Here is a 26,586-nt window from a genome sequence, read left to right as displayed (position 1 = left end):
TTTTGTAGGCAGTGGCAATTCATTGAAACATTTTATTAAAAGGCAAAAAAAAAAAAAGATAAAAAATTGCTATGCACTCTCTGCCATCACATTTGATGACGCTGCCTTGGAGGTGGAGGTCTGCTCTTAATTTGCTGGCACTTTGGAATGTGTCTCTCAGCTGTTTCAGGGGCAAAACATCTGCCACAGTGGGGGCAGGTTATATAATGTGGATTCGGATGTGCTCTTGGCTGAAAGCCTCCAGCTGCAGGAGCATGAGCCAGGTGTATGTTCTCAACGAAATCCTTGTGTTTTTGAAGCCGGTTACTCTTTTTGTGCTAGGGACATAAAAAAAAGCATTCTGATGAAAACAATAAAGTATAGCATAGTATGTGAAACAATTTGTTTCAATGTATTAAAACCCACATGTAATCATAAACAGTTTCTGTGACTGGTCTACAGATACTTTCAATTTACTATGCAAAGATTTTAACCTTTCAACAATTAATTTGCATGTAATGGCAGTGGCTACTGCATTAAGTTTAACCTTACCTCTGGTGCTTTATATAGACCCTTTGTCTTCATAAACTCCTCTAGCGCAGTGCCTTTGGCCCGGTACTGTGAGGAGTTGTAGACTTGACGCTTAGGTTTTTGTATTTTCTGACAAATACTGATATGCTTCTCCAGACGATCTTCTTTAAACTTTCTGTTACATACTTCACAACGTGCTAGTTGTAAATCAGCATCAGGATTGCTTTCTTGACTGAGTTGTTCTTGCTGGATGTTTTTACCATTCTGAGTACTTGGACCAGCTTCGGGAAGTGGCTGTTTGAGAGGCTTCTCTTCTGCAGCCATGTTTCTGTACTGATAGACTCTCTCATGAGTTGCCAAATGGTCCTTTATAAGTACATTTTTTTTGTTATAACTGGAGACAGCTTTCGCTTTTTTAGGCAAATTTAAAGCAAATTTGTCCATTACGTCCCATTGCTGATCCTCATCGCCTATATCTACATCTTTCTTATTTTTAACCCGTTCATGTCTTCTGTCTTCTCTATCATACCATCTCACTATTTCTTTCTCCTGCCTGTCTATCTGGTTCCATTCTCTGATCTCATTCTTTCGCTGTTCTACTACTCTTTCTCTCCTTGTTTTGTCTCTTTCGGTTCTTGCTCTTTCCTGTGTATGCCCTGTAATTTCTTCAAAATGGTCCCATTCCTTTTCCATAGCTTTTGTGGTTCTCTGAGTATTCCTGTTCTCCCTCTCTATTCCTTTTCTCCTTTTCTCTATCAGACGAGTGTTTGTCTCTTTCACATGATCCTCCTGTCTTATACCATCTTTCTCTTTATCCCAGATGTTGAATCCCTCTTGTGGTCCATCATACCTTTTTCCTCCTAAAGCCCTGTCTCTGGTGCTCTCCCAGTCCCACTTTCCTTCCTCTGTATAATATAAACTGTTTTCTGCTTTTCTTGGGTTCCTCTGCTCCTCTTTTGCCTTGTCTTCAAAAACAGTTCTCATTTGAAACTTCCTGATATTTTCTGCTGCTTTTAACAACTTTTCTTTTAATAAAATTTCTTTTTGGTGTATTTCCTTTGTAAGTCGCATCTCATTTTCATAAACTCTGTCCTTGTGTGAGATCTGATGCCCACTGAGTGATTTCATGTTGGTCTCACCTCTTTTTCTGGGTATATCATAGGAGTCAGTAACAAAATGCCCCAATTTAGACCTATCATATTTCTCCTGTCTCCTGTTACTGACCTGTTTACTACTTTCTGAGTGCTCCTTAAGGCAATCAAGGCTATCTTTTTGTATACAGTACTCACGATCTGCTTGGAAGTTGCTTGGGTTAAATGCCAATCTGTGAGACCCAGGCTTTAGAGGTAAGACAGTCTCCATTTCAGATCTCACCAATGAATAATTTCTCTTTTCTTCATAATGTATGTTTTGCCTGGCAGAATTGTGCCTGCTTTGGACAGGATTATGCCGGTTGTTATAGACGAACATGTCCTGCTGGCAGTCTTTCCTCACAGCCCCTTTTCTCTCCTTGTCTTCATTCAGTCTAAAGGGAGCAGGTGAATTGTACATGAAGCCTTCTCTGATCAGGGGTGGAAGTTTTTCAAACACGACCATGTTCCTGAAAGGGGGAAAAAAGTGTCATGTTACCGCAACATACTGACAGTGATTACAATATTCCTAGTAATAATAATGACAGATCTTAAAAAACATAGATCTTATGGGGGTGCTTATCTTAGCAGTTCTGTGTTGAGTTGAGCTGTTTTGATAACACTTAACACTCTCAAATAGACTACAGGAGCTGCTACGCTGCAGATTCAGTATCACTGGCTGATTTCATTCTTATTGTAGTTGTTCTTTCAGCTGATCCCTGAACGGTGTCGCCAAAGCGGATCATCTTTTCCGTTTAATTCGGCACTAGCTTTTTAGGCTGGATGACGCAGTTCTCGTTTTATCCGGGTTTTATCCTCATGGCTGCACTTTTTATTTTCCCTAAAGAATTACAGCATTGTAATCTAAAACCGCCTTATAAATAAATTACCAATTGAAAAAGTCTGGATGTTGTTTCCCCTCCCCATAGTTTACAGGTCACGTGACAACAAACCTAAACATAATGTTATTAGTGTAAACATGAACAGTCTGATTAATAGCTGCTCGGTTAAATAATAGACTCAATAAATTAATAAATATTAATTTTCTATGAAAAATAAATAAAAATCACATTCTTAAAAAAACAACATTAATATAAAAAAGATTAAGCCCTCAAAGGCATTTGTATCTTGTACTAAAACAGTTTATAGTCTCTGGCCCAAGTGGTATAGAAGCACTGTGCCCCATTTTTACATATATATATGCTTTTTTTCATTGGTTGTTGATTTCATTAAATTTTAGTTTTATTTATATATATATATATATATATATATATATATATATATATATATATATATATATATATATATATAACTAAAATATAAATATATAAATAATAAAATTAAATATAATAAATAACAAACATATAATAAAACTATAAATATATATTTACCTTACTGTGGCTCTGTCGCTTCTCAGGTTTCTTTTTTCTTTTTAAGTTCACAGTTTTCCACATGACGTGTTGTCTAGTATTCAATCCCAACTTGTAAACTAATAAACTTAGCTGTTTGCAACAATAATTAAGAATGACCTGTTTACGTTGCCTAGATACAAGACAACAAACGTAACGTCCTGGCACGTATCTCATTGGTTCCCGTGATATGACGTCGGAGTGAAGCGGATAAATAGAGCATCATCACAAACATGAGCTATAGGTTAAGAGTTTACAGGGCAAACAGACATCACACAAAGTAATCACAAGCTACACAAATAATCAAATATATCAACATGAAAAAGAAAATAAATGAAAGTAAATAAATAAATAAAATTAAAGAAACCTTACCACAGACTCTAGAAGGTTAAATGTTTTAGAAGCTTTGAGTTCAAAGGTTTTAACATATTCTTAAATAAAATAAGGATAGACTTTATATCACAGGGAAAGAATCTAAAATTAGGGTTACAGTGACTGGTTCTGGCTTTGTGAAACTAAATGAAGTCGTCTGTTTAAGATTTAAGAAAAAAAATAGATTCTGTTATTTATATCATCTTGTTACAGCAGAAGACATTAAGATGGCAGCTTCTGACCAATAATACTTGGCAATGATAAAATAAATGTAGAATAGATTCTTCTTCAACGTTGCAAAATGAATACAAAGAAGATATATTCTCAGAAAACCTTCTACTTCTTGTTCCTTTACAACAGTGTCTGCACTTTTTTTCAATGCCATAGTCTTAGAACCGTTTACTTGTACTTTTTTTAACAATGTCCACAAATCTCTGCACTGCTATAACCTTTATATTTATTCACTGTACATATGTTTACATATATACCTATATATTACATGCTGTACATATGTTTACATATATATCTCTATCTATCTATCTATCTATCTATCTATCTATCTATCTATATAGATAGATATTTCTGTAAACATATGTACAGTGAATATCTATATACATACACACATATATATGTGTATATCTATATATATTACATGCTGTACACACACACACACACACACACACACACACACACACACACACACACACATATATATATATATTAAATGCTTTACATATATACCTATTTATTAGATAAGAGAAAGAAATGCAAATATATAAAAGAACAGAGACATAATATAGTATACAGTATATACACAACACAATGTATACAGAGAAGATTTCTTGCAGAGAAGAAAAAAGAGACCATGAGTAGTAGTTACGCTAACCGACATATTGCACACAGGTAATATTGCATGTTTTTCAAAATTTCTGTTATTGCACATGTTGTTGAAAATAACAGTTAAACAGTAGTAACAGTGTGTATTATGGAGACTGGTTCACTGGTAGTAGCTTTGATTGTACAGTCTAAAAGCAGTAGGGAGAAAAGACTGTCTGTATCGCTCCTTCAGACACTTAGGATGTAACAGTCTGTCACTGAAGGAGCTGCTCAGAGATGAAACCGTTTCATACAGGGGGTGAGAGTGGTTCTCCAGCAATGATGATAGTTTTGCTACCATCCTCCTTTCTCCCACCTCCTGTACAGTGTCAAGAGGAATCCCCAGGACTGAGCTGGCCTTCCTGATCAGCTTGTCCCGTCTCTTCATTTCTGCAGTAGAGATGCTGCTGCACCAGCATACCACACCATAGAATATGGCTGAGGCCACCACAGAGTCAAAAAAGGTCTTCAGTAGCTCTCCCTGCGCTCCAAAAGACCTTAGCAAAAAGAGTCTGCTCTGCCCTTTCCTATAGATTACCTCAGTATTGTCTGTCCAGTCCAGTTTGCTGTTCAGATGAACACCCATGTATTTGTAAGAGTCTCAGTGTCCACAATGTCCTTTCCCTGAATGTTCACTGGTGGTAATGAAGTTTGTTTTTTGCCTACTGAAATCCACCACCAGTTCTTTGGTTTTCCACACATTTAACTGGAGGCAGTATACGATGTACGGTGTATACGGTGAAGAGGAACGGGGCCAGAACCATTCCCTGCGGCGCTCCAGTGTTGCAGACAACCATGTCAGACACATTCATTAGTCATCAAATACTGTGGTCGGTCTGTGAGGTAGTCTAATATCCAAGCAGACAGATGATGGTCCACTCCCATGTACACCATCTTATCCCTCAGGAGCAAAAGTTGGATGGTGTTACAAGCACTAGAGAAGTAAAAAAAACATGACTCTCACTGTGCTCCCAGCATTTTCCAAGTACGAAATAGCCTGATTTAGGAGGACGAAGACAGCGGCTTCCACTACAATGCCAGGTTGGTTGGCAAACTGAAGTGGATCCATTGATGGGCTCACCAGAGTTTGAAGATCAGTGAGCACCAGCCTCTCCAATGTCTTCATCAGATGCGAGGTCAGTGCTACTGGTCGGTAGTCCCCAAGGTCTTTTGGGTGCGACGTCTTTGGTACAGGAACCATGCAGGATGTTTTCCATAGCTGTGGCACCTTCCCCAGCTTCAGGCTCAGGTCAAACATGTACAGCAATATCTAAATGTGACGTGCCGCACAGCTGGTCTGCACAGGTCTTAAGGAGCCTGGAGCTGATGCTGTCTGGACCCGCAGCCTTCCTCACTTTGATCTTCCTGAGCTCCATTCTCACCTGGGCTTCTGTAAGGGGCAGTGTGTATCAGTGTGTATTGGGGGGGTGTTAGGTGTGTTGTGTGTAGGCTGTGAGATGATAGCAGTGCAGAGAGAGGTGGGGCTGGAGCAGCTTGCTGTGGAAGCAGAGAAGGGGGTTGCACAGAGGGGACTGGATGGGGCAGGGGAGGGTAGCTGATCAAATCTGTTAAAGAATAGATTTAGATCATTCACCAAGTTCTGGTCACCCTCAGCCTGAGAGCTGGGCTCCTTATGACCAGTGATGGTTTTGAGCCCCTTCCACATACCACTGATTTTGTTCTGCTGCAGCTGATCCTCCATCTTCCTCCTGTAAGCATGATTTTCCTTCCTAGATCTTCTTTCTCAGTTCTCCCTGAACAGTTTTCAGCTCTTCCTTGTTTCCAGATTTAAAAACCCTCTTCTTCGCTTTAAGGAGAGTCTTTATATCAGGGTTGATCCATGGTTTGTTGGGAAAACACCTTACAGTCCTGGTAGGTACAGTATTCTCCACACAGAAGTTGATATAGTCAGTAATACAGTCTGTTAGATTGTTAATCATCAGACCATGTCCTCACTGTGCGGGAGGCTGCTGGTTGCCTACATACAAGGGATTTGTACACAGGGGTTTGTATATGTACAGCATGTAATATATGTTTACTTATATTACATGCTGTACATATGTTTACTTATATATAGGTATATAAGTAAACATATGTACAGCATGTAATATAAGTAAGCATATATTACATGCTGTACATATGTTTACTTATATACCTATATATTATGTTTACATATATATCTATCTAAATGTGACATGATATATATAAAGCATATGCTTTTTTATATATGCTTTTTTTCATCGGTTGTTGCGTTAAATCTTACCCAGGTGCAATAGTGCTATTTTCTGATTGGCTATTGTGTAGTCTCTTTTTCTGATTGGCTGATAAGTGTCAGGCTCGACTAAGAACTCCAGGGGAGACGCGCTTGAGTCCTGCCCGGTTCCATAGAGACAGTGGTGCGGACAGATACATTTTGGGCGCTGTGGCATATTAAATATATGATAGTCAGTTTTTCTGCATGAGAAATACAAACTGTGGCAGGAGCGTGAAAAAAGACCGAAATGAGTGACTGTCATGCTCAATGCCCTGATAATGTCCCTTCTACAGCCATATACAGTCAATTTACAATTGTGTAACCAGGATCTCCTGAGCAACTAATAAATTAGCTCATCATATGAGTTTAATATAGATTCAACACCAACTCCTCTGTGCTGAAGACTTAAAATGCTCAACGATGGAGAAACAGCATATGTAGAGTTTTTTTTATTGATTAAGAGGTTTTTCTCCTCAAAGTCCACATGGGGATTGAGGTTCGAAAACTACATGAAGCAGAACACAACTGGAGTTGGCACAATTACTATTTGTGTATAGTGAAAAAGTATAAGTGAAGCAAGTTAAGTGGAATTAGCATAGCTGCTGTACATAATATTAGCAGGCACTAGATGACAATGTGCATTTGATCAGATGTGGAGCACAAGGTTATAGGATGTATTATGTATATGGCTGGCTAGAGTTATGTTTTTAATCAAAATTTAAACTGGAAGAGTGTGTCTATGAGAGTTTATGTCCAGGACATAAAAATGATATTGCAATACATTATTCCCTTGTCTTTGTATATTACTAAATCCTGTAGCTGACATTTTTAATGAAATGGTTATCAAAATATCATGCCAAAAGTGAGTGCTTCCTTTTTTTTAAAGGTACAGTAAAGCCAAAGAAAGTTTTTTTGTGTGTGTGTATGTGTACATTACATAATTCTATTTTTGTATTTTTGTATTTTTTATGTTCATTCTCTTTCTCTGCTCCATATGTTAATGATGGACAGCAAAATTGCTGACATCTGCTTTACGAACCCTAATCTGTAGCATATGCACCATTAGGTTCCTTGTTAACTTCTAAAGCAGATTATGCCTACTTATGATGATATATAATGTTTTTCTACATTAATGTTTGCCTACTGTCTACTGGCTGTTTTGAAGTGTTTTCCATAAGTAAAATAATAATAAAAAGAATTGCATACATTATAATAATAAAAGCACTTGAGTTTAAGTAATGTGTACCTAGCCACATTACACTGTCCACCATGTTTTGTAAAAGTAGTGCATGTTGAATAATTAGCTCTTACGGTTTGTCATCTATCAGCTGTTTCCCCAGACAGTGACACATTTACTTCAGATTTGTTTTTTTTAATGTTTAATGTTTTTTTAAATGTTGCTTTAGAGTGTCATTTCATTTTGTAGGCAGTGGCCATTCATTGAAACATTTTATTAAAATGCAAAAAAAAAAAAAAATCACCATGCAATCTCTGCCATCACGTTTGATGCTGACGCTGCCTTGGAGGTGGAGGCCTGTTCTTAATGTTCTGGCATATTGGAATGTGTCTCTCAGCTGGTTGAGGGGCAAAAAGTCTGGTACAGTGGGGGCAGGTTATATAATGTGGATTCGCATCTGCCCTTGGCTGAAAGCCTCTGACTGCAGGAGGAGCATGACGTTGGTTAATCTTTTTGCGCTGGGGACATAAAAACAATTTTTATTTTTTTATAAGCCGCGGACCAGTGCAGCTTATAAAAATTAACGGTCTGATTAATAACAGATCAGTATCTGATGGATTAAATAATAAATTAAATCAGTATCAGAGTTGACTAGGTCACATAGTGTGGAAGAGGTGGGTCTTATTTGTATCTTTTAACAGTGTATAGTCACTGGGTCACTTGGTATGGAAGCTATTACACCATGCCTCTTTAAAAAAAAGTAGGTACATGATGCCCCTGACAGATCTTGGATCACTTATCTTTGACCCTTGATCACCTGCTGAATATATATATATATATATGTACATATTTTTTTACCTTAGTGTAGCTCTGATGATTCTCAGATGGTTGCTTTCTTCTTATAAGTTCACAGTTTTTGCTTTCCGAGATATGAAATTGACGTGAAGCGGATAATTCATGCGTGATATCGAATACAATCTGATGCTGACGCTGCCTTGGAGGTGGAGGTCTGGTCTTAATGTGCTGCCACTTTGGAATGTGTCTCTCAGCTGGTTCAGGGGCAAAACGTCTGGTACAGTGGGGGCTGGTTATATAATGTGGATTCTGATCTGTACTTGGCTGAGAGAAAGATGGCGGATCTGTACTAATGCCTTTGAGCCGGTGCTGTGAGGAGTTGAAGACTTTACGCTTAGGTTTTTGTATTTTCTGACAAATGCTGATATGCTTCTCCAGACGATCTTCTTTAAACTTTCTGTTACATACTTCACAACGTACAAGTTGAAAATCAGCATCAGGATTGCTTTCTTGACCGAGTTGTTCTTGCTGGATGCTTTTACAGCCCTGAGTGCTTGGACCAGCTTCAGGAAGTGGCTGTTTGAGAGGCTTCTCCTCTGCAGCCAAGTTACCGTACTGATGGACTCTCTCATGAGTTGCCAAATGGTCTGTTGTAAGTACAATTGTTTCGTCATGGCTGGAGACAGCTTTCCCTTTAATAGGCAAATTTAAAGCAGATTTTTCCATTATGTCCCATTGCGGAACCTCATCGCATATATCTACATCTTTCTTACAATTCACCCGTTCATGACTTCTCTCTTCTCCATCATACCCTCTCACTATTTCTTTCTCCTGCCTGTCTATCTGGTCATATTCTCTGATCTCATTCTTTTGCCATTCCACATCTCTTTCTCTCCTTGTTTTGTCTTCCCTCACAGCCCCTTTTCTCTCCTTATCTTCATTCAGTGTAAAGGGAGAAGGCAAATTGTATCTGAAATCTTCTCTACTCAGGGGTGGAAGTTTTTCATATACGGCCACATTCTTGAGAGGGTAAAAAGAGTCATGTGTTACCGCAACATACTGACAGTGATTACAATATTCACAGTAATGATTAAGACCGAATAAAATAAACATATATCTTAGGCACAGGTTTGCTATCTATCAATATATCTTAGGCAGAGGTGTCATGTCCATTGTTGAGCCATTATAGATATTAACAGTTCTGTGTTTAGTTTTAGCTGTTTTGATAACACCTAACACAATTCAATAGGCTGCTTGAGCTGCTTCGCTGCAGACGCAGTATTGCTTTCTGATTTTGTTGTTATTCTTCTTTTTTTTGTTTTTTCTTAACTTTTGAGTGTTGTGCACATTGAGGTGAAGTTAGTTTTAGGTTGGATATTCCACAGATATTTATCTACGTGTCACTTAGAGACCATAAATAAATCACCAATTGAATGACACAAAAGTCTGGAGATTTTGTCTAATAGTTTCCATCTCACGTGACTCCAAACCTAAGCAAAATGGTATTACACCAAGAGGCAAACACACCTCTTTTGGTTCAGGGATTATTCTGTTTAATATAAATATTTTTATGAAAAATATGATTTGGAAGATGTGTGTCTTATTTCTATCTTGTACTTAACAGTTTATAGTCACTGGATCACATGATATGGAAGTTATGTATATCATAAATACATACATATATATATATATATATATATATATATATATATATATATATATATACATATAATTTTTTTTTACCTTACTGTAGCTCTGTTGATTCTCAGATGGTTGCTTTCTCTCTATAAGTTCACAGTTTTTGGTTTCCGAGATATGACATTGACGTGAAGCGGATAATTTATATGTGATATCGAATCCAATCTGATGCTGATGCTTCCTTGGAGGTGGATTTCTGCTCTTAATTTGCTGGCATATTGGAATGTGTCTCTCAGCTGGTTCAGGGGCAAAACGTATGGTACAGTGGGGGCAGGTTATATAATGTGGATTCGGATCTGCCCTTGGCTGAAAGCCTCCGGCTGCAGGAGCATGATCTGGCTGTATGTTCTCAAAAAGTACATGCATTTATGAAAATAAAAAAATGCATTCTGATGAAAACAATAAAGTATAGCATAGTATGTGAAACAATTTGAAAGTGTAAATACTTATGTACTAAAACCCACATGTAATCATAAACAGTTTTTGTGACTGGTCTACAGATACTTTCAATTTACTATGCAAAGATTTTAACCTTTCAACAATTAATTTGCATATAATGGCAGTGGCTACTGCATTAAGTTTAACCTTACCTCTGGTGCTTTATATAGACCCTTTTTCTTCAAAAGCTCCACGTGATCAATGCCTTTGAGCCGGTGCTGTGAGGAGTTGAAGACTTTACGCTTAGGTTTTTGTATTTTCTGACAAATGCTGATATGCTTCTCCAGACGATCTTCTTTAAACTTTCTGTTACATACTTCACAACGTACAAGTTGAAAATCAGCATCAGGATTGCTTTCTTGACTGAGTTGTTCTTGCTGGATGCTTTTACAGCCCTGAGTGCTTGGACCAGCTTCAGGAAGTGGCTGTTTGAGAGGCTTCTCCTCTGCAGCCAAGTTACCGTACTGATGGACTCTCTCATGAGTTGCCAAATGGTCTGTTGTAAGTACAATTGTTTCGTCATGGCTGGAGACAGCTTTCCCTTTAATAGGCAAATTTAAAGCAGATTTTTCCATTACGTCCCATTGCTGAACCTCATTGCATATATCTACATCTTTCTTACGCTTCATGCGTTCATGTCTTCTCTCTTCTCCATCATACCCTCTCACTATTTCTTTCTCCTGCCTGTCTATCTGGTCATATTCTCTGATCTCATTCTTTTGCCATTCCACATTTCTTTCTCTCCTTGTTTTGTCTTCCTTCACAGCCCCTTTTCTCTCCTTATCTTCATTCAGTGTAAAGGGAGAAGGCAAATTGTATCTGAAATCTTCTCTACTCAGGGGTGGAAGTTTTTCATATACGGCCACATTCTTGAGAGGGTAAAAAGAGTCATGTGTTACCACAACATACTGACAGTGATTACAATATTCACAGTAATGATTAAGACAGAATAAAATAAACATATATCTTAGGCACATGCTTGCTATCTATCAGTATATCTTAGGCAGAGGTGTCATGTCCATTGTTGAGCAATCTTTTGGCTGCTCCCTGTTTGGTGTCATCAAAACGGATAATCTGGTCTGCATCTGGTCCGTATAATTTAGAAGAGGTTGCAGGATGCATTTCCTGTCGCAACCATCTCATGTTATCCGGGCTTGGGACTGGCACTAAGAAGTTATCTCTTCAGCAGCTGGGTTAGCTCCATGCCCAGGAATTAAACAATGAGAGTGCGGGTGCCTGCCGCTGGACCACTAGGAGGCTCGCTGGCTGATTATGTAATTTCTGTGCGTTGCCACATGCTTGTGGCTGCACATTTTTTTCGGAAGAATTAAAGCATTGCTATCTAAAATCGCTGTGCCCAAAAAGATCACCAAACTTGCAAACACAAACGTGATGTCTGATTAATAGCGGATCAATATCTGATTGATTAAATAATAAATTAAATCAGTATCTCAGTTGACTGGGACACATGGTGTGGAAGAGGTGTGTTTAAATAAAAGTAGGTACATGATGCCCCTTGATCTTAGATCACTATTTCTTGACCCTTGATCACCTGCTTTATATATATGTAAATATATTTTACCTTACTGAAGCTCTGTCGATTCACTGGTGGTTGCCTTTTTTTCTTTATAAGTTCATAGTTTTTGGCTCCCAAGATATGACATTGATGTGACGCGGATAATTCATGCATGATATCGAGTCCAATCTGATGCTGATTGATTTGTTCTTGCTGGAGTCCTTTACCATTCTGAGTGCTTGGACCATCTTCAGGAAGTGGCTGTTTGAGAGGCTTCTCCTCTGCAGCCATGTTACTGTACTGGACTCTCTCATGAGTTGCCAAATGGTCCTTTATAAATAAATCTTTTTTGCTATACCTGGAGACAGCTTTCGCTTTTATAGGCGCATTTAAGGCAAATTTGTCCATTACGTCCCATTGCTGCACCTCATTGCCTATATCTACATCTTTCTTATGCTTCACCCGTTCATGTCTTCTCTCTTCTCCATCATACCATCTCACTATTTCTTTCTCCTGCCTGTCTATCTGGTCCCATTCTCTGATCTCATTCTTTCGCTGTTCTACTACTCTTTCTCTCCTTGTTTTGTCTCTTTCAATTCTTGCTCTTTCCTGTGTATGCCCTGTAATTTCTTCAATATGGTCCTTGTCCTTTTCCAAAGTTTTTGTGGTTCTCTGAGTATTTCTATTCTCCCGCTCTCTTCCTTTTCTCATTTTTTCTATCTGACAAGCATTTGTCTCTTTCACATGATCCTCCTGTCTTTCCATACCATCTTTTTCTCTGTCCCAGATGTTGAATCCCTCTTGTTGTCCTTCATGCCTTTTTCCTCCTAAAGCCCTGTCTCTGGTGCTCTCCCAGTCCCACTTTCCTTCCTCTGTATAATATAAACTGTTTTCTGCTTTTCTTGTGTTCCTCTGCTCCTCTTTCACCTTGTCTTCAATCGCAGTTCTCATTTGAACCTTCCTGATATTATCTGCTGCTTTTAACAACTTTTCTCGTAATACAATTTCCTTTTTGCATATTTCCTTTGTAAGCCGCATCTCATTTTCATAAACTCTGTCCTTGTGTGAGATCTGGGACCCACGGAGTGATTTGATGTCGGTCTCATCTATTTTTCTGGGTATATCATAGGATTCACTAAGAAAATTCTTCAATTTAGGCCTATCATATTGCTCCTGTCTCCCTTTACTGGTCTGTTTACTATTTTGTGAGTGCTCCTTAAGGCAATCAAGGCTTTTTTTGTCTTTTTGTACACAGTATTGACGATCTGCTTGGCAGTTGCTTGGGTTAAATGGCATTCTCACAGACCCTTTATTCGGTCTAAAGGGAGCAAGTAATTTGTACCTGAAGCCTTCTTGGCTCACGGGTGGATGTTTGTCAAATAAGTTCATGTTCCTGAGAGGGGAAAAAAAGAGTCATGTGTAACTGCAACATACTGACAGTGATTACAATATTCATTGACAGTAATGATAAAGACTGAATAAAAAAACACAAATCTTATGCAAACGTGTACTATATATCAATACAGGTGCATCTCAATAAATTAGAATGTCATGGAAAAGTTTATTTATTTCAGTGATTCAACTCAAATAGTGAAACTCGTGTATTATGTAAATTCAGTACACATATGCTGAGGTAGTTTAAGTATTTGGTAATTGTGATGATTTTGGTTCAGATTTAATAAAAACCCACCAATTCACTATTTAAAAAAATTAGAATACTTCATAAGACCAATAAAAAAACACTTTTAGTGAATTGTTAGCCTTCTGGAAAGTGAAGTGCTCTAAAATTTCTTGGTAAATGGGTGCAGTGACTTTGGTTTTCAAAACACACAGTGGACCAACACCAGCAGATGACATTGCACCCCAAATCATCACAGACTGTGGAAACTTAACACTGGACTTCAACAACTTGGGCTATGAGCTTCTCCACCCTTCCTCCAGACTTTAAAACCTTGGTTTCCAAATGAAATACAAAACTTGCTCTTATCTGAAAAGACCACTGGGCAACGGTCCAGTTCTTCTTCTCCTTAGCTCAGCTAAGAGGCCTCTGGCATTGTCTGTGGTTCAGGAGTGGTTCAGGAGAGCCAAATTCCTTGACAGGTCTGTGTATGGTGGCTCTTGATGCCCTGACCCCAGCCTCAGTTCATTCCTTGTGACGTTCACCTAAATTCTTGAATCGATTTTGCTTGACAAGCCTCTCAAGGCTGCTGTTCTCTCGGTTGGTTGTGCATCTTTTTCTTTCACACTTTTTCCTTCCACTCAACTGTCTGTTAACATGCTTGGATACAGCATTCTGTGAACAGCCAGCTTCTTTGGCAATGAATGTTTGTGGCTTACCCTCATTGTGAAGGGTGTCAATGATCGTCTTCTGGAACTGTCAGATTAGCAGTCTTCCCCATGATTGTGTAGCCTAGTGAACCAAATAGAGAGACCATTTTGATGGCTCAGGAAACCTTTGCAGGTGTTTTGAGTTCATTAACGGATTGGCATGTCACCATATTCTAATTTTTTGAGATAGTGAATTGGTGAGTTTATGTAATATTTGAGCCAAAATCATCATAATTAAAAGTACCAAAAACTTAAACTACTTCAGTCTGTGTGTACTGAATTTATATCATACACAAGTTTCACTATTTGAGTTGAATTAATGAAACAAATAAACTTTTCCATGACATTCTAATTTATTAAGCTGCACCTGTATTTACTAGGCAGAGGCAACAACCTGAAAGCCATCCGCTCTATATCGCCATCTTGTGGTGAGAAAGAGCATTAGCACACAGTAACGTACATACACATGCTGAATCCTATCTGAATAAAAGCATTAAATACAAAAAGTTATATCACGTGAATCCAAACCTCAGCAGAATTGCATTACTCAATAAATAAATAAATAAATAAATAAATAAATAACACACCTCTTTTGATTGAGGGATGTATTAATATATAATCTTTTATATTAATAAACAAACAAATAAACAAACAAACAAATAAAACAAAACATTTTAATATCTTTGTCTTATTAATTTAAAAATTAAAATTAAATCTGTATCATAGTCACTGGGTCACGTGGTATGGAAGTTATTATACTGTGCCCCTATAATAAAAGAGTAGTTAAATGACGCCCCTGACTGATCTTAGATCACACTTCCTTGACTCTTGATTATAAGTATATATAGAGATATATATTTTTAAATTTATTTTTAACTCACTCTAGCTCTGTCGCTTCTCATGAGGTTGCTTTCTTTCTTTAAGTTCACAGGTTCTCCACAAGACCTCGTGTTGTGTGGGGTTTAAATCAGAGCAACGACATAATCTCTAATTGTCAGCTATCAACATTAATTATTAACTGTTCACAACGATAATCAGGTACAAGACAACAAACGTCACCCCCTGTCACTTAATTTGTTGATCCTCGTGACATGTTGTTGACGTTGATGTAACGCGAATGATTCGAGTGTGGAATCGAATCGTAAGCTTCGAAAGATTCGTTCTCGATTCTTAGATGTGTGTTTAAAATAAATTCTAAATGCTGTAAATGGAGATTTGAATCTTATTGCGTTCAAATGAATATTTTTTGTTTATTTATATTGCAATGGAAAAATTCACAACAAACATGAGTTATAAGTTTATTATAAGTTTATTTGGCAGGGCAAACAGACATCACACAAAGTAACCACAAGCTACACAAATAATCAAATATATCAACATGAAAAAGAAAATAAATGAAAGTAAATAAATAAATAAAATTAAAGAAACCTTACCACAGACAAAGGTCAAAGGTTTTAACATATTCTTAAATAAAATAAGGATAGACTTTATATCACAGGGAAAGAATCTAAAATTAGGGTTACAGTGACTGGTTCTGGCTTTGTGAAACTAAATGAAGTCGTCTGTTTAAGATTTAAGAAAAAAAAATAGATTCTGTTATTTATATCATCTTGTTACAGCAGAAGACATTAAGATGGCAGCTTCTGACCAATAATACTTGGCAATGATAAAATAAATGTAGAATAGATTCTTCTTCAACGTTGCAAAATGAAAAGATATATTCTCAGAAAACCTGCTCAAGGTCAAATTCCAGGGGTAATATCTAGTAATACTGTATGTAGCTTCTGTACAATTATACATACAATGTACATATTACATATTATTATATATTTATTATTATTTATTATATTTATTATAATTTGTATTTTGGGGGGGGCATGGTGGCTTAGTGGTTAGCACGTTCGCCTCACACCTCCAGGGTCGGGGTTCGATTCCCACCTCCACCTTGTGTGTGTGGAGTTTGCATGTTCTCCCCGTGCCTCGGGGGTTTCCTCCGGGTACTCCGGTTTCCTCCCCCGGTCCAAAGACATGCATGGTAGGTTGATTGGCATCTCTGGAAAAATTGTCCCTAGTGTGTGATTGCGTGAGTGAATGAGAGTGTGTGTGTGCCCTGCGATGGGTTGGCACTCCGTCCAGGGTGTATCCTGCCTTGATGCCCAATGACGCCTGAGATAGGCACAGGCTCCCCGTGACCCGAGGTAGCTCGGATAAGCGGTAGAAAATGAATGAATGAATGAATGAATAATTTGTATTTTATATATATATATCTGCAGTGCTATAGCCTTTATATTTATTCACTGTACATATGTTTACATATATATCTGCACTTGTCTATTTGCACAATTGCTACTCTTTGCACTTCTGGTAGATGCCAAACTACATTTCATTGCTGTATACATGTAACTATGCAATGACAATAAAGATCTATCTATCTATCTATCTATCTATCTATCTATCTATCTATCTATCTATCTATCTATCTATCTATCTATCTAAACAATTTTGAAATGGAGTTCTTTAATCTTGTTTGCAATAGAAGGTCTGTGTGGAAAGGTCCATACGTTTAAATCGGTGTTTGGATATCCATTTGGATTTAGATGCTTTAAAGAGATTTCCTGGGGTTTAAGAAACAGCATTTCTAATAAAGAGGTTATTGTATTTTTATAATAAGTAATAAACACCATTGATTGTAAATGTAGGAATATAGATGTTTACACTGCCATAACTTAAATGTGCTTTAATCAAAGTGTATAAACTAATAGGGATACTATTAAACACTTTTCTCAAATTTTTCTCAGTGAGATTGTTGCACCTTTCAAAAAAACAACATATCTGGAAAAGAAAGAAGATTCCCATGAGCACTGAACAAATCAGAAACAAAAAAGATATTTTGATTCACCCATTACTTGAAAAAGATTGATTTGTTACCAGACAATATATTTACATTATTCCAAAGAATACACGTGTGTGGGGAGAAATTATGTTTAAAAGCAATCTTCCAGGAATCTAGAGACTGCTTATGAAAATTTAAACGTTTGATAGGTAAATTATTGTGCTTAAGGTTAGAGGACAATAAGAATTTAAGGCCACCACAGTGTTTGAAGATTAGGTTGGGGATCCAAACCAGGGTAATTGGTTTGGATCCCCAAAAGCAAATGAAGCAAATCACGTGTATTCATTTGAATCCTATCCCTTAGTTACCAAAAACACAGCCCAGCTCCTTTTTCTGGGTAGATCATAGGGGTCACTATCTCAAAATAGTGAATTTTTTCTCTTTTTGTATCTATTACACATGATCTGCTTGGCAGTTGCTTGGGTTAAATGGCATTCTGTGGCACATATTCTTCAAGAGGTATGTTTTGCCTGGCAGAATTGTGCCTGCTTTGGACAGGATTATGCCAATTGCTATAGAGGAACATGTCTTGCTGGCAGTCTTTCCTCACAGCCCCTTTTCTCTCATGTGTCATGTGTAAACGCAACATACTGACAGTGATTACAATATTCACAGTAATGATAAAGACATTTTTTCCCCATTTTTTCAATGTAAAAAAAAATATCATAAATGTGATTCTTTCAATAGCTTCCACACCACGTGACTCTAAACTCTAAACCTAAGTGGAATACCTATTACAATACTAGACACACAAAACAAAACACTTTTTAATCTCTTTATGTCTTAGTAAAGGTCTGATTAATATGTTTGGTATCTGATAGATTTAACAATAGATTAAATCAGTATCATAGTTGACCGGGTCACATGGTGTGGAAGATGTGTCTTATTTATGTACACAAGCAGTTTATAGTCACTGGGTCACGTGGTATGGAAGTTAATATAATGTGCCCCTATAATAAAGAGTAGGTACATGACGCCCCTTACTGATATATATATCATTTTTTTTACTTTACTGTAGCTCTGACCATTCTCTGATAGATGCCTTCTCTTTATACGTTCGAGAATGGAATCGAATCTTTAGACTCGATTCCTTTCTCGAATCTGACTCCTATTGCGTTCGAATCCTATCACTTAGTTACCTAGTTACCTGTGAATAAAATAGTAGTGTTTCTGAGGCTATCTTTGTATCTATTGCTCTGGAAGGTACAAGCCTTAAACCTTGTAGTTTAACTTGCATTAGTTCCGTAGCGTCTGAGAGCTTTAGCATTAGCAAAGCACCAATAGTAATTCATAAGCTACTTTCACGTTAGCATGGTAGCTTGCTAATACATTAGCATTTTGGGTTAGAGGCTTTAGAGAAGTCTTATTTCTATTTAAATTTATCCTCCATCCAGACAGTAATCATGTCCACAAAGGAGCTGCTGTCAGTCGATTATGAAGTATATGGGACGGTCCAGGGAGTGTTTTTTCGAAAATATACTCAGGTAAGGTTAAAGTATTTATTGTTGTCATCACTGATATGGACCAGGGCTTCCTATATCTGCAGAATAAATTAAACTGACCCAGTTACAGGGTGTGTTATGGACATAATTAAATAGATAACATTATTATATTAAAGAAAGCGTTTGAGTTTAATTTTAGCTGACAATCACAGTAGCATTGTTAAACGCAAGAAAGTCACAAAATGCTGGGCTTTGCTTCACAGACCTGCCCTCCTTTTTTATGAACTGTTGGTATAAAGTCTTAGTGTGAACATGATTTGTAATCTGTGTATGTTTTCAGTCTGAGGGGAAGAAGTTGGGTTTGGTCGGCTGGGTGAAGAACACTCCAGCTGGAACGGTACAGGGTCAGCTCCAAGGCCCTGCATCCAAAGTCAGACAGATGCAGGAGTGGCTCAAGACCACTGGCAGTCCACAGTCCAGGATTATAAAAGCCGATTTCAGTAATGAGAAGAAAATAGAGAACATGGACTTCAAGGATTTCAAAGTTGTCCACTAAGCAGTGCAGTAAATGAATGGACTTATGATATGAGCTATTTGTCTGTTACACTGGAAGTACCTTCTGATGAAGGGACAGGCTATACCTAGCATGTGCACTAATAAATTATATATCTAATAAATGCAATTCTCCTTCAATGTTATCTTTACACACACCTTAGGATGAGTTATATTATATTGTTATAATATATTGTATTTCTATGTACCACCCCCACCTAAGATACTGAAACAAGGCCAATTATTATTATCATTATTATCATCATCATTATTATCATTATTATTGCTATTCTGGTGTAATATCAGATGAAAGATTAGAATTTCAGGTTTTATTTTTTGTTGCCAGGTGCACCCTATTAGAGCCTAGGGTCTTTGCCTGTAAAGACTGCAAAATGAATTCTGCAATGAATTTTAAAGTCTATAAAATCATTCTGTCTGCCAGTTCACAGAGAAATGTCTCTGATCTCATTTGGAGGAACTTTATCATGAAGCAAGACAGTGACCCAAAGCACACTTCCAACACAACAGAGGACTTCATCAAGGGAAAAAAATGGAAGGTTTTAGATTGGCCAAGTCAATCACCAGACCATCCAATTGAGCAGCATTTCACCTCCTGAAGAGGAGACTGAAGGGAGAAACCCCCAAAACAAACCACAGAAAGTATTGCAAAAGAAGAATGCAACAGATTTTTGATTTCAGTGGGTTACAAAAAATAAACCCTACAGGGTCATGTATGTCCAAGAGAATGTTGCTAGACCCCTGAGTTCATTACAGGTAAAACGTCCCCACATGATCATATAGCGTTTGTCAGAAATGTAATAGTAAAAAGCCTGCAATTTAAAAAGACAATAATCAACATAAGTGATAGTAAATAATCTCGGAGTGGAAGTGACATCATTACACCACATGAGGGTGATGAAATGCTTTTCCAGCAACAAGTCTTCATATACTGTAAGGTATGCTGATTTAGGATTTTTGGTATGATGTTCTTGCAAATACAGTGATGGTGATGAGTGACAGTGACTCATTCATTGTGGTAGTTCTTAGGGTTTTGTGTTACTTGGTAATCTGTTTTCAATTTGACATTTGACCTCTAATCCATTTGGGTTTGAACTTTTAATGCATGCATTACCTTCTGCACAGTTTCTGGAGTGTGTGTGTGTGTATGTATGTGTGTTTACCAGGCTTTGTAGTGGAATGCAGTTTCATTGCTAATTTGATTGCCGTAGCCTCATCATTTTTAGGACATTCCAAATAGTCACTTCCTGTGCTATATATTGGATTTTTCACATTTTCAACAAGTGTGTGCACCATCAGTGTAAGAGGAAATACATGACCAATAGGAATATTTCCATATATGTATTTGATTATATCTTGGCATAATTTCAAACCTGGAGAACATATAAACACATACTAATCCAAGTTGTTTTACCATTCAGCAACATAAACCATTTACAGTCTTCTGCAGTGTTTGATTAGTGCACCATTGTATGAGCTCTATGTTTTCTGAACAGACCACAGTGATAAAACAAGAAACATCTGATTTTGATAAATGACTAAAGGCTCACCATTAGGATCCCACTTTATTTTACACGCAAAATATAAATTCAATATGCCTCCGCTCATTATTCAGTAATCAATATTAAAGTATATTATTCAGTAACCACCTTGAATAATACAGTAACAGGAAATGTATGTTGCTACAAAAGGAAAGAATGTAAACCTATAGCCACCAAAACTTGACTCTGGATATTTAAGCAGTTACTTCAGTTTTATAGGGTCTTCAAGTTTTGCCAATCTTTTCTGAAATAAAAGATCTGAATTAAAAAAGAATGGGAGTGTAGGGGAGGTGTTGATAAACTAATCCTGTAAACCATAACAAAATCATAGAAGAGAAAAACTAATGCACAGTGGCTCTTAATGGGTCGCTAATAATTCAGTGCACAAACTCACACCATAAATCTTACTGCTTTCATATTGGTATGCTGGCAGCAGATACTTACCTCTCCATAATTCTTTGCTTCCACGATGTTTCATGTTTAAATTGACCAGCTGGTCTAGGACCCTCCCAGTACCTAGACCCCAGAATGAAAAGACTTATTGTGAGAGAGCCAAACATTCCAGGAAATGACTATTCCCCCTCCACCTCTCTCCTTCCCAATCCAACCCTGGCTGCATGTCTTGTACACTGTCTTTTTTTAAAGGCTCAACAATCCAAGCCACCCATATGGAACCTTGCACCATGTATAATTTTAAGTCCATTTTGAAAAGCTCTTGCAATGCTTGGCTCCCCTACTGTACACTAACTACTGCTACTGGATCACGTCTGTAAGATAAAATGGGAGATTTGCTCCCAAAACAAACCTCAAGCATGTCATAGATGTGATGGCAAATTTCACTTCTGTCTTGTGCATCAAAATCCTGGTCTGGTGAAAAAGTTTAGATAGTTAGATATTTGCTTAGATATGTGTTTATTTCTATCAGTAACACTCTAAATTAGCCTAATGAAAGTTTGTTATTAACTGAGCTAAATCAGATGTTTTATATCAGGTAGAATGATAACGTCTGCATTGCCATGGCTGTCCATTCTGACCCCCATTCTTTTGAGAGAAAAAAATCAAACATAGAAGGGTTTCTTGACTGCTCTTCTGAGATCCTCTGTATGGCAGAGGTGAACATTTTGGTTGCACATTGAAGTTAAACATCAAAACCTCAGAATTAAATCAGAACATGATAATTTGCTTCATATAGAAAATGATAATTTGCTGATGTCTTTTTTCTGCACTATTAAAATTGTCTGAAAAAACAATGTAAATCTTGTGTTCATATGTATAAATTCATTTATACATTCTTCTTAACTGTTTTATCCTGGGTATAGTCATGGAGGATCGAAACACTATCATGGGATTACCAGATGCAAGGTGGGAATATGTGTGGGATTATACCATAGATGGGCCAGTTCACTATATGCACACATATTTACGGCTAGGGGCTTAATTTTAGCGTAACCAATCCACATATTGCAATGAATTTAGGAGCCAGCAAACTGGAAAACCAAGAGGAAGCTTACATGGACATTCTCAGAAACTCCTCGCACAGACAAAACAAGGGCCAAATAAAGCCTACAATTGTGAACAAACTTACGAACCAACTGATATTGTAAGGGCTCTAAATCTGAAGCATTTTGCTACCTTTTATTGTGCAGTAAGTTCACTAAGTATCAGAGTATCAGAAACCGTTACATCATCAATAAAGATTAGTGAGCCTGTTCCAGAAGGAGCCATGCAGACTCACGCCATGACACTACCTCCGCTATGCTTCAAACATGTACATTTTGAATCATGAGCAGATCCATTTATGTTAATATTCTTCAAGAACCTTTGTGGCTCAGTTCAGTATTTCTTTGCAAAGTCCAATCTGTCCAGTCCAAGCAGAAATATAGAGGCCATACCACATGATGCAAACGCCTCTATATTTCTGCTCTCTTTGAATGATGGATTGTGGTATCTTTAGCTCTGCTGTGTGAAGGTTGTTGGTGATGTCACTGACTGTTGATTTGTATGACTGTTTTGTTTTGTTTTTTGGATTTTTTACAGTTCCCACGATGTTTGTACCATCAACTACTGTTGTTTTCCCTGGATAACCTGTTTAGAGTCTGGTTGTTAGAATATCAGTGGTTTGTTTCTTATTCAGAACTTTCCAAGTTGTTTTTTAGGAATGCCGAGTGTTTGTGTTATGACTGACTGATTTTTAATCTTTTCCCAGCTTCAAAATGGATTGCTCTCAGTGCTTTTCTTCATGTTTATAATTTTTAACAACAAACCCAAAACCCTCAAACCACAATTCTCAAACCAAATGTAGACATTTAATGCTATAAATTGTTGCTGAAAATAGTCATCTATAAACCTAGTGACTGCCTCCAAGACCATCACCACAAGCTCCAACCAGAAGTCATTGATGACTGCAAAGGTGCGTGCATGTCTGAAGTCTAGAGACTCTGGGGACAAGAACGCCTTAAGAACAGCAAAGGCCAATCTGTCCTGGGCCATCCGAGAGGCAAAGCACTCTCTGGCTCATGTGGCAGGGCATCCAGGCAATCACAAACTACAGAACATCTTCACCTGTCTTTGACAGTGATGCCCCCCAACCAGATGCACTGAACGACTTCTACGCTTGGTTTGAAGCAAGGAACAATGTAGTGGCAAGGAAGACCATCCCTTCCCCAACGACCAGGTACTCTAACTAACCACAGCTGATGTGAGGAGAACTCTAAGTAGAGTTAACCCACTAAGGTCTGCTGGACCTTACAACATTCCTGTTAAAGTGCTTGGAGAATGTGCAGAACAGCCAGTGGATGTATTTACTGACTGATGTGTTCAACATTTCCCTGAGTAGCGGAAGTCTACTGTGTCCTGCCTCAATGACTGCTGTCCTGTCGCTCACACATCGATCATGATAAAGTGCTTCAAGAGTGTCTTCACTATCCGCTGCAGAGTGTTGCAATTCCCAAATCAGACAGTGATGCAGCTGCTCAGGATGCTCTCAAGGGTCTTTCTCCATGCTGACTCATCGTCCTTGCTGATGAGACCCACCATGGTTGTGTCATCAACGAAATTGATGAGGTGATTCGATCTATGTAGTGCTACACAGTCGTGAGTCAGCAGAGTAAGCAGAAGTGATCTGAGCACACAGCCCTGAGGGGCCACAGTGCTCAGTGTTGGTGTGGTGGTGCTGGAGTTGCTGTTCACGTTCCAGACTGAATGAGGTCTCCCGGCCCAGCAGGCTCAGCTTCTCAACCAGGTGCTGAGGGATGATTGTGTTGAATGCTCAACTAAAGTCTATGAACAGCCTTCGTATGTAAGCATCGTTATTGTCCAGGTGGCTGAGGGCCAGTAGACCGTAAAGCGGTTTGAACGATACACACAGCAGGGGTTCAGTGAAGGTGGTAGCTGGGTCTTGATGTGTCTCATGATGAGCCTCTCGAAGCACTTCATTACGATAGGCGCAAGAGGACAATCGTCGTTGAGGTAGGACATCTTTGGTTTGTCAGGACACAGTGGATTGCTCAGGAAAATGTTGAAGATGTCAATGAAGACATCCACTAGCTGTTCTGCGAATTCCTTGATCACTCTGCCAGGAATGTTGTCTGGTCCAGCAGCCTTCTGTGGGTTAACTCTACATAGAGTTCTCCTCACATCAGCCATGGGTAGACAGAGTACCTGGTTGTTGGGGGGAGAAATGGGATGTTTTTTCTTGCTGATATTATTTTTTGCACCTCAAACCATGCGTAGAAGTCGTTCAGCACTTAGGGAGTTAGGAAGGCGGAAGACAGGGGAAGTCGTCTTTTAGTTTGTGAACACCTGGATGCTCTGCCACATACATTGTGTCCTGATAGTGGCTCTGGATTTTCTGGGCGTGTGCACGCTTTGCCTCTGATAGCTCTTGACAGTTTGGCCCTTGCTGTTCTTAAGGCTATCTTGTCCCTTGCTCGAAAGTCTCTACACTTGCATGCACCTTTGCATCATCCAGGGCTTCTGGTTGGAACTTGTGGTGATGGTCTTGGAGACAGTTACATCATCAATGCACTTGGTAATGTAGTTGCCATGCACTCCTCCAAGTTGATAGAATCGCCGTTGGTTGCAGCTTCCATAAAAGTTTCAGTCAGTGCAATTAAAACAGTCCTGAAGAGCAGAGGTGGCTTTTGCTAGCCAGATTTTCACCTGCTTCAGAACCGGTTTGGAGCGTCTGACGAGTGGTCTGTATGCTGGAATTAGCATAATAGAGATGTGGTCTGATTTGCCGATATGGGGGAGGGGCTCCGCACGGTACACGGTGGGGATGCTAACACACACAGCATCAGCAAAGCCAACAGCATTGTGGATGACCCCACACAACCCTCTCACACACTCCTGCCACCTGGAAAAAGGTACCATAGCATTCGGGCCCTCACAACCAGACTGTGCAATGTTTTTTTCCTTGAAACTCTTCAACAAACACCCAACTGTGTGAACTACACTGCACTGTACAAATCAGTCACTCACTCAGTTGCTGTTTTTGCACACTATTTTGCTGTTTTGCACACCAAATTTCAGTATCTTATCTAACTGCTGCTACTATATATGTTTGAATGTTTACAATTGCACACATTGCACTTTATGTGGGTAGGACTTTAGTCCTTAGCTCTTTGTTGATTTATGGAGCTTTATGTCATTTTATTTAGCACCATAGTCCTGGAGAAATGTTGTTTCCTGTTTCATTGTGTACTGCGTCAGCTATATATGGTTGAAATAACAATAAAAGCTTTTTGATTTGGCTTATTGACATGACACTATATCTCACATCCCCAGCTTTCTCTTCCAAACTGAAGAAATGATGCCAAGTGACATGTTTTATTAACATCATTGCAGACATCACTGGCAACAGCACATTTTCTGAGATCACAGGTGTTAATTACTGAATCTTGAAAAATATCTTCAGTATGCCTGTTTGTCATTTTGACCAGTGGTGCGGTAACAATTCCGACAGATGAGCAAACTAATGTGTGGAACCATCTACTTATTAAAGAATATGGTGCAAAATACATGCTCACGCAATTATATTACTATATTAGGTACTCAGTTGCTGTGGCTTTCCTTATATTAAAATGATTTAATCCAAATATGTTCTATGTCATTATTTACTAGAAAGGATTTATTGAGTTTGCATAAAGTGCATCAAAGTAATAAAATATTAAGTAGTAAAGAGAAATTGGGTAATCATAACTTGGTATAGCGGTGGTACCATCAGTAGTGCTTAATTTGGTGTGTATCCTTTACCTGAAAAGGAAAAGTGAACCTGTAAAGTATTACTCATAATTGAAGGTATATGAGTAGGTCCAATACTCTACCTAAAATAATATTTAAAGGTACTTTATATTGTATGTTACCAGTATGAAATATATAGTGGGTAGCACTCCTCAAAACACTGTACAGTTTAGACTGGAGTCCTCGTAGAAATCAGAACTGGGGTGGCAGTTGTGGTGACAAGGTCTATTTAAAGTGTTATAACTGTGCTACCCTGTGTATAGAATATAGTCTGTAGCTTATATATAGTAGAGAATGTAAAATCATTTAATGATTCCATGTGTATTCCATGTGTATTCCATCATGCTTTCAGAATGTAATGATAATATAATAAAATAATAATTATGTCACAGC

The 26,586-nt window shown here is 38.1% G+C and overlaps 2 protein-coding genes across 3 annotated transcripts; one reads left to right on the top strand and one right to left on the bottom strand.

Annotated features, from left to right (window-relative positions):
• Positions 1–19: 19 nt before the first annotated feature.
• Positions 20–3,143, bottom strand: zc2hc1c (zinc finger, C2HC-type containing 1C). Its single transcript, XM_060879374.1, has 3 exons — positions 3,032–3,143; positions 532–2,110; positions 20–317 (listed from the first exon to the last, which is right to left on the bottom strand). Exons 2-3 carry the CDS (start codon positions 2,104–2,106, stop codon positions 87–89), a joined length of 1,806 nt encoding a protein of 601 aa, XP_060735357.1. The 5' UTR covers positions 2,107–2,110; positions 3,032–3,143; the 3' UTR covers positions 20–86.
• Positions 3,144–18,480: 15,337 nt separating this feature from the next.
• On the top strand, positions 18,481–19,515 carry acyp1 (acylphosphatase 1, erythrocyte (common) type). 2 transcript variants are annotated; one of them, XM_060879151.1, is made up of 3 exons: positions 18,481–18,599; positions 18,791–18,880; positions 19,179–19,515. In XM_060879151.1, exons 2-3 carry the CDS (start codon positions 18,800–18,802, stop codon positions 19,392–19,394), a joined length of 297 nt encoding a protein of 98 aa, XP_060735134.1. In that variant the 5' UTR covers positions 18,481–18,599; positions 18,791–18,799; the 3' UTR covers positions 19,395–19,515. The 2 variants fall into 2 exon arrangements, with proteins under 2 accessions (XP_060735134.1, XP_060735133.1); XM_060879150.1 differs by having other exon boundaries at positions 18,483–18,880.
• Positions 19,516–26,586: the final 7,071 nt, after the last annotated feature.

Source organism: Tachysurus vachellii, chromosome 10 (genome assembly GCF_030014155.1).
Source record: "Tachysurus vachellii isolate PV-2020 chromosome 10, HZAU_Pvac_v1, whole genome shotgun sequence".
Taxonomy (NCBI): domain Eukaryota; kingdom Metazoa; phylum Chordata; class Actinopteri; order Siluriformes; family Bagridae; genus Tachysurus; species Tachysurus vachellii.
Note: the sequence above shows the minus strand (reverse complement) of the source record. Positions and strands in the feature narration are given on the sequence as shown.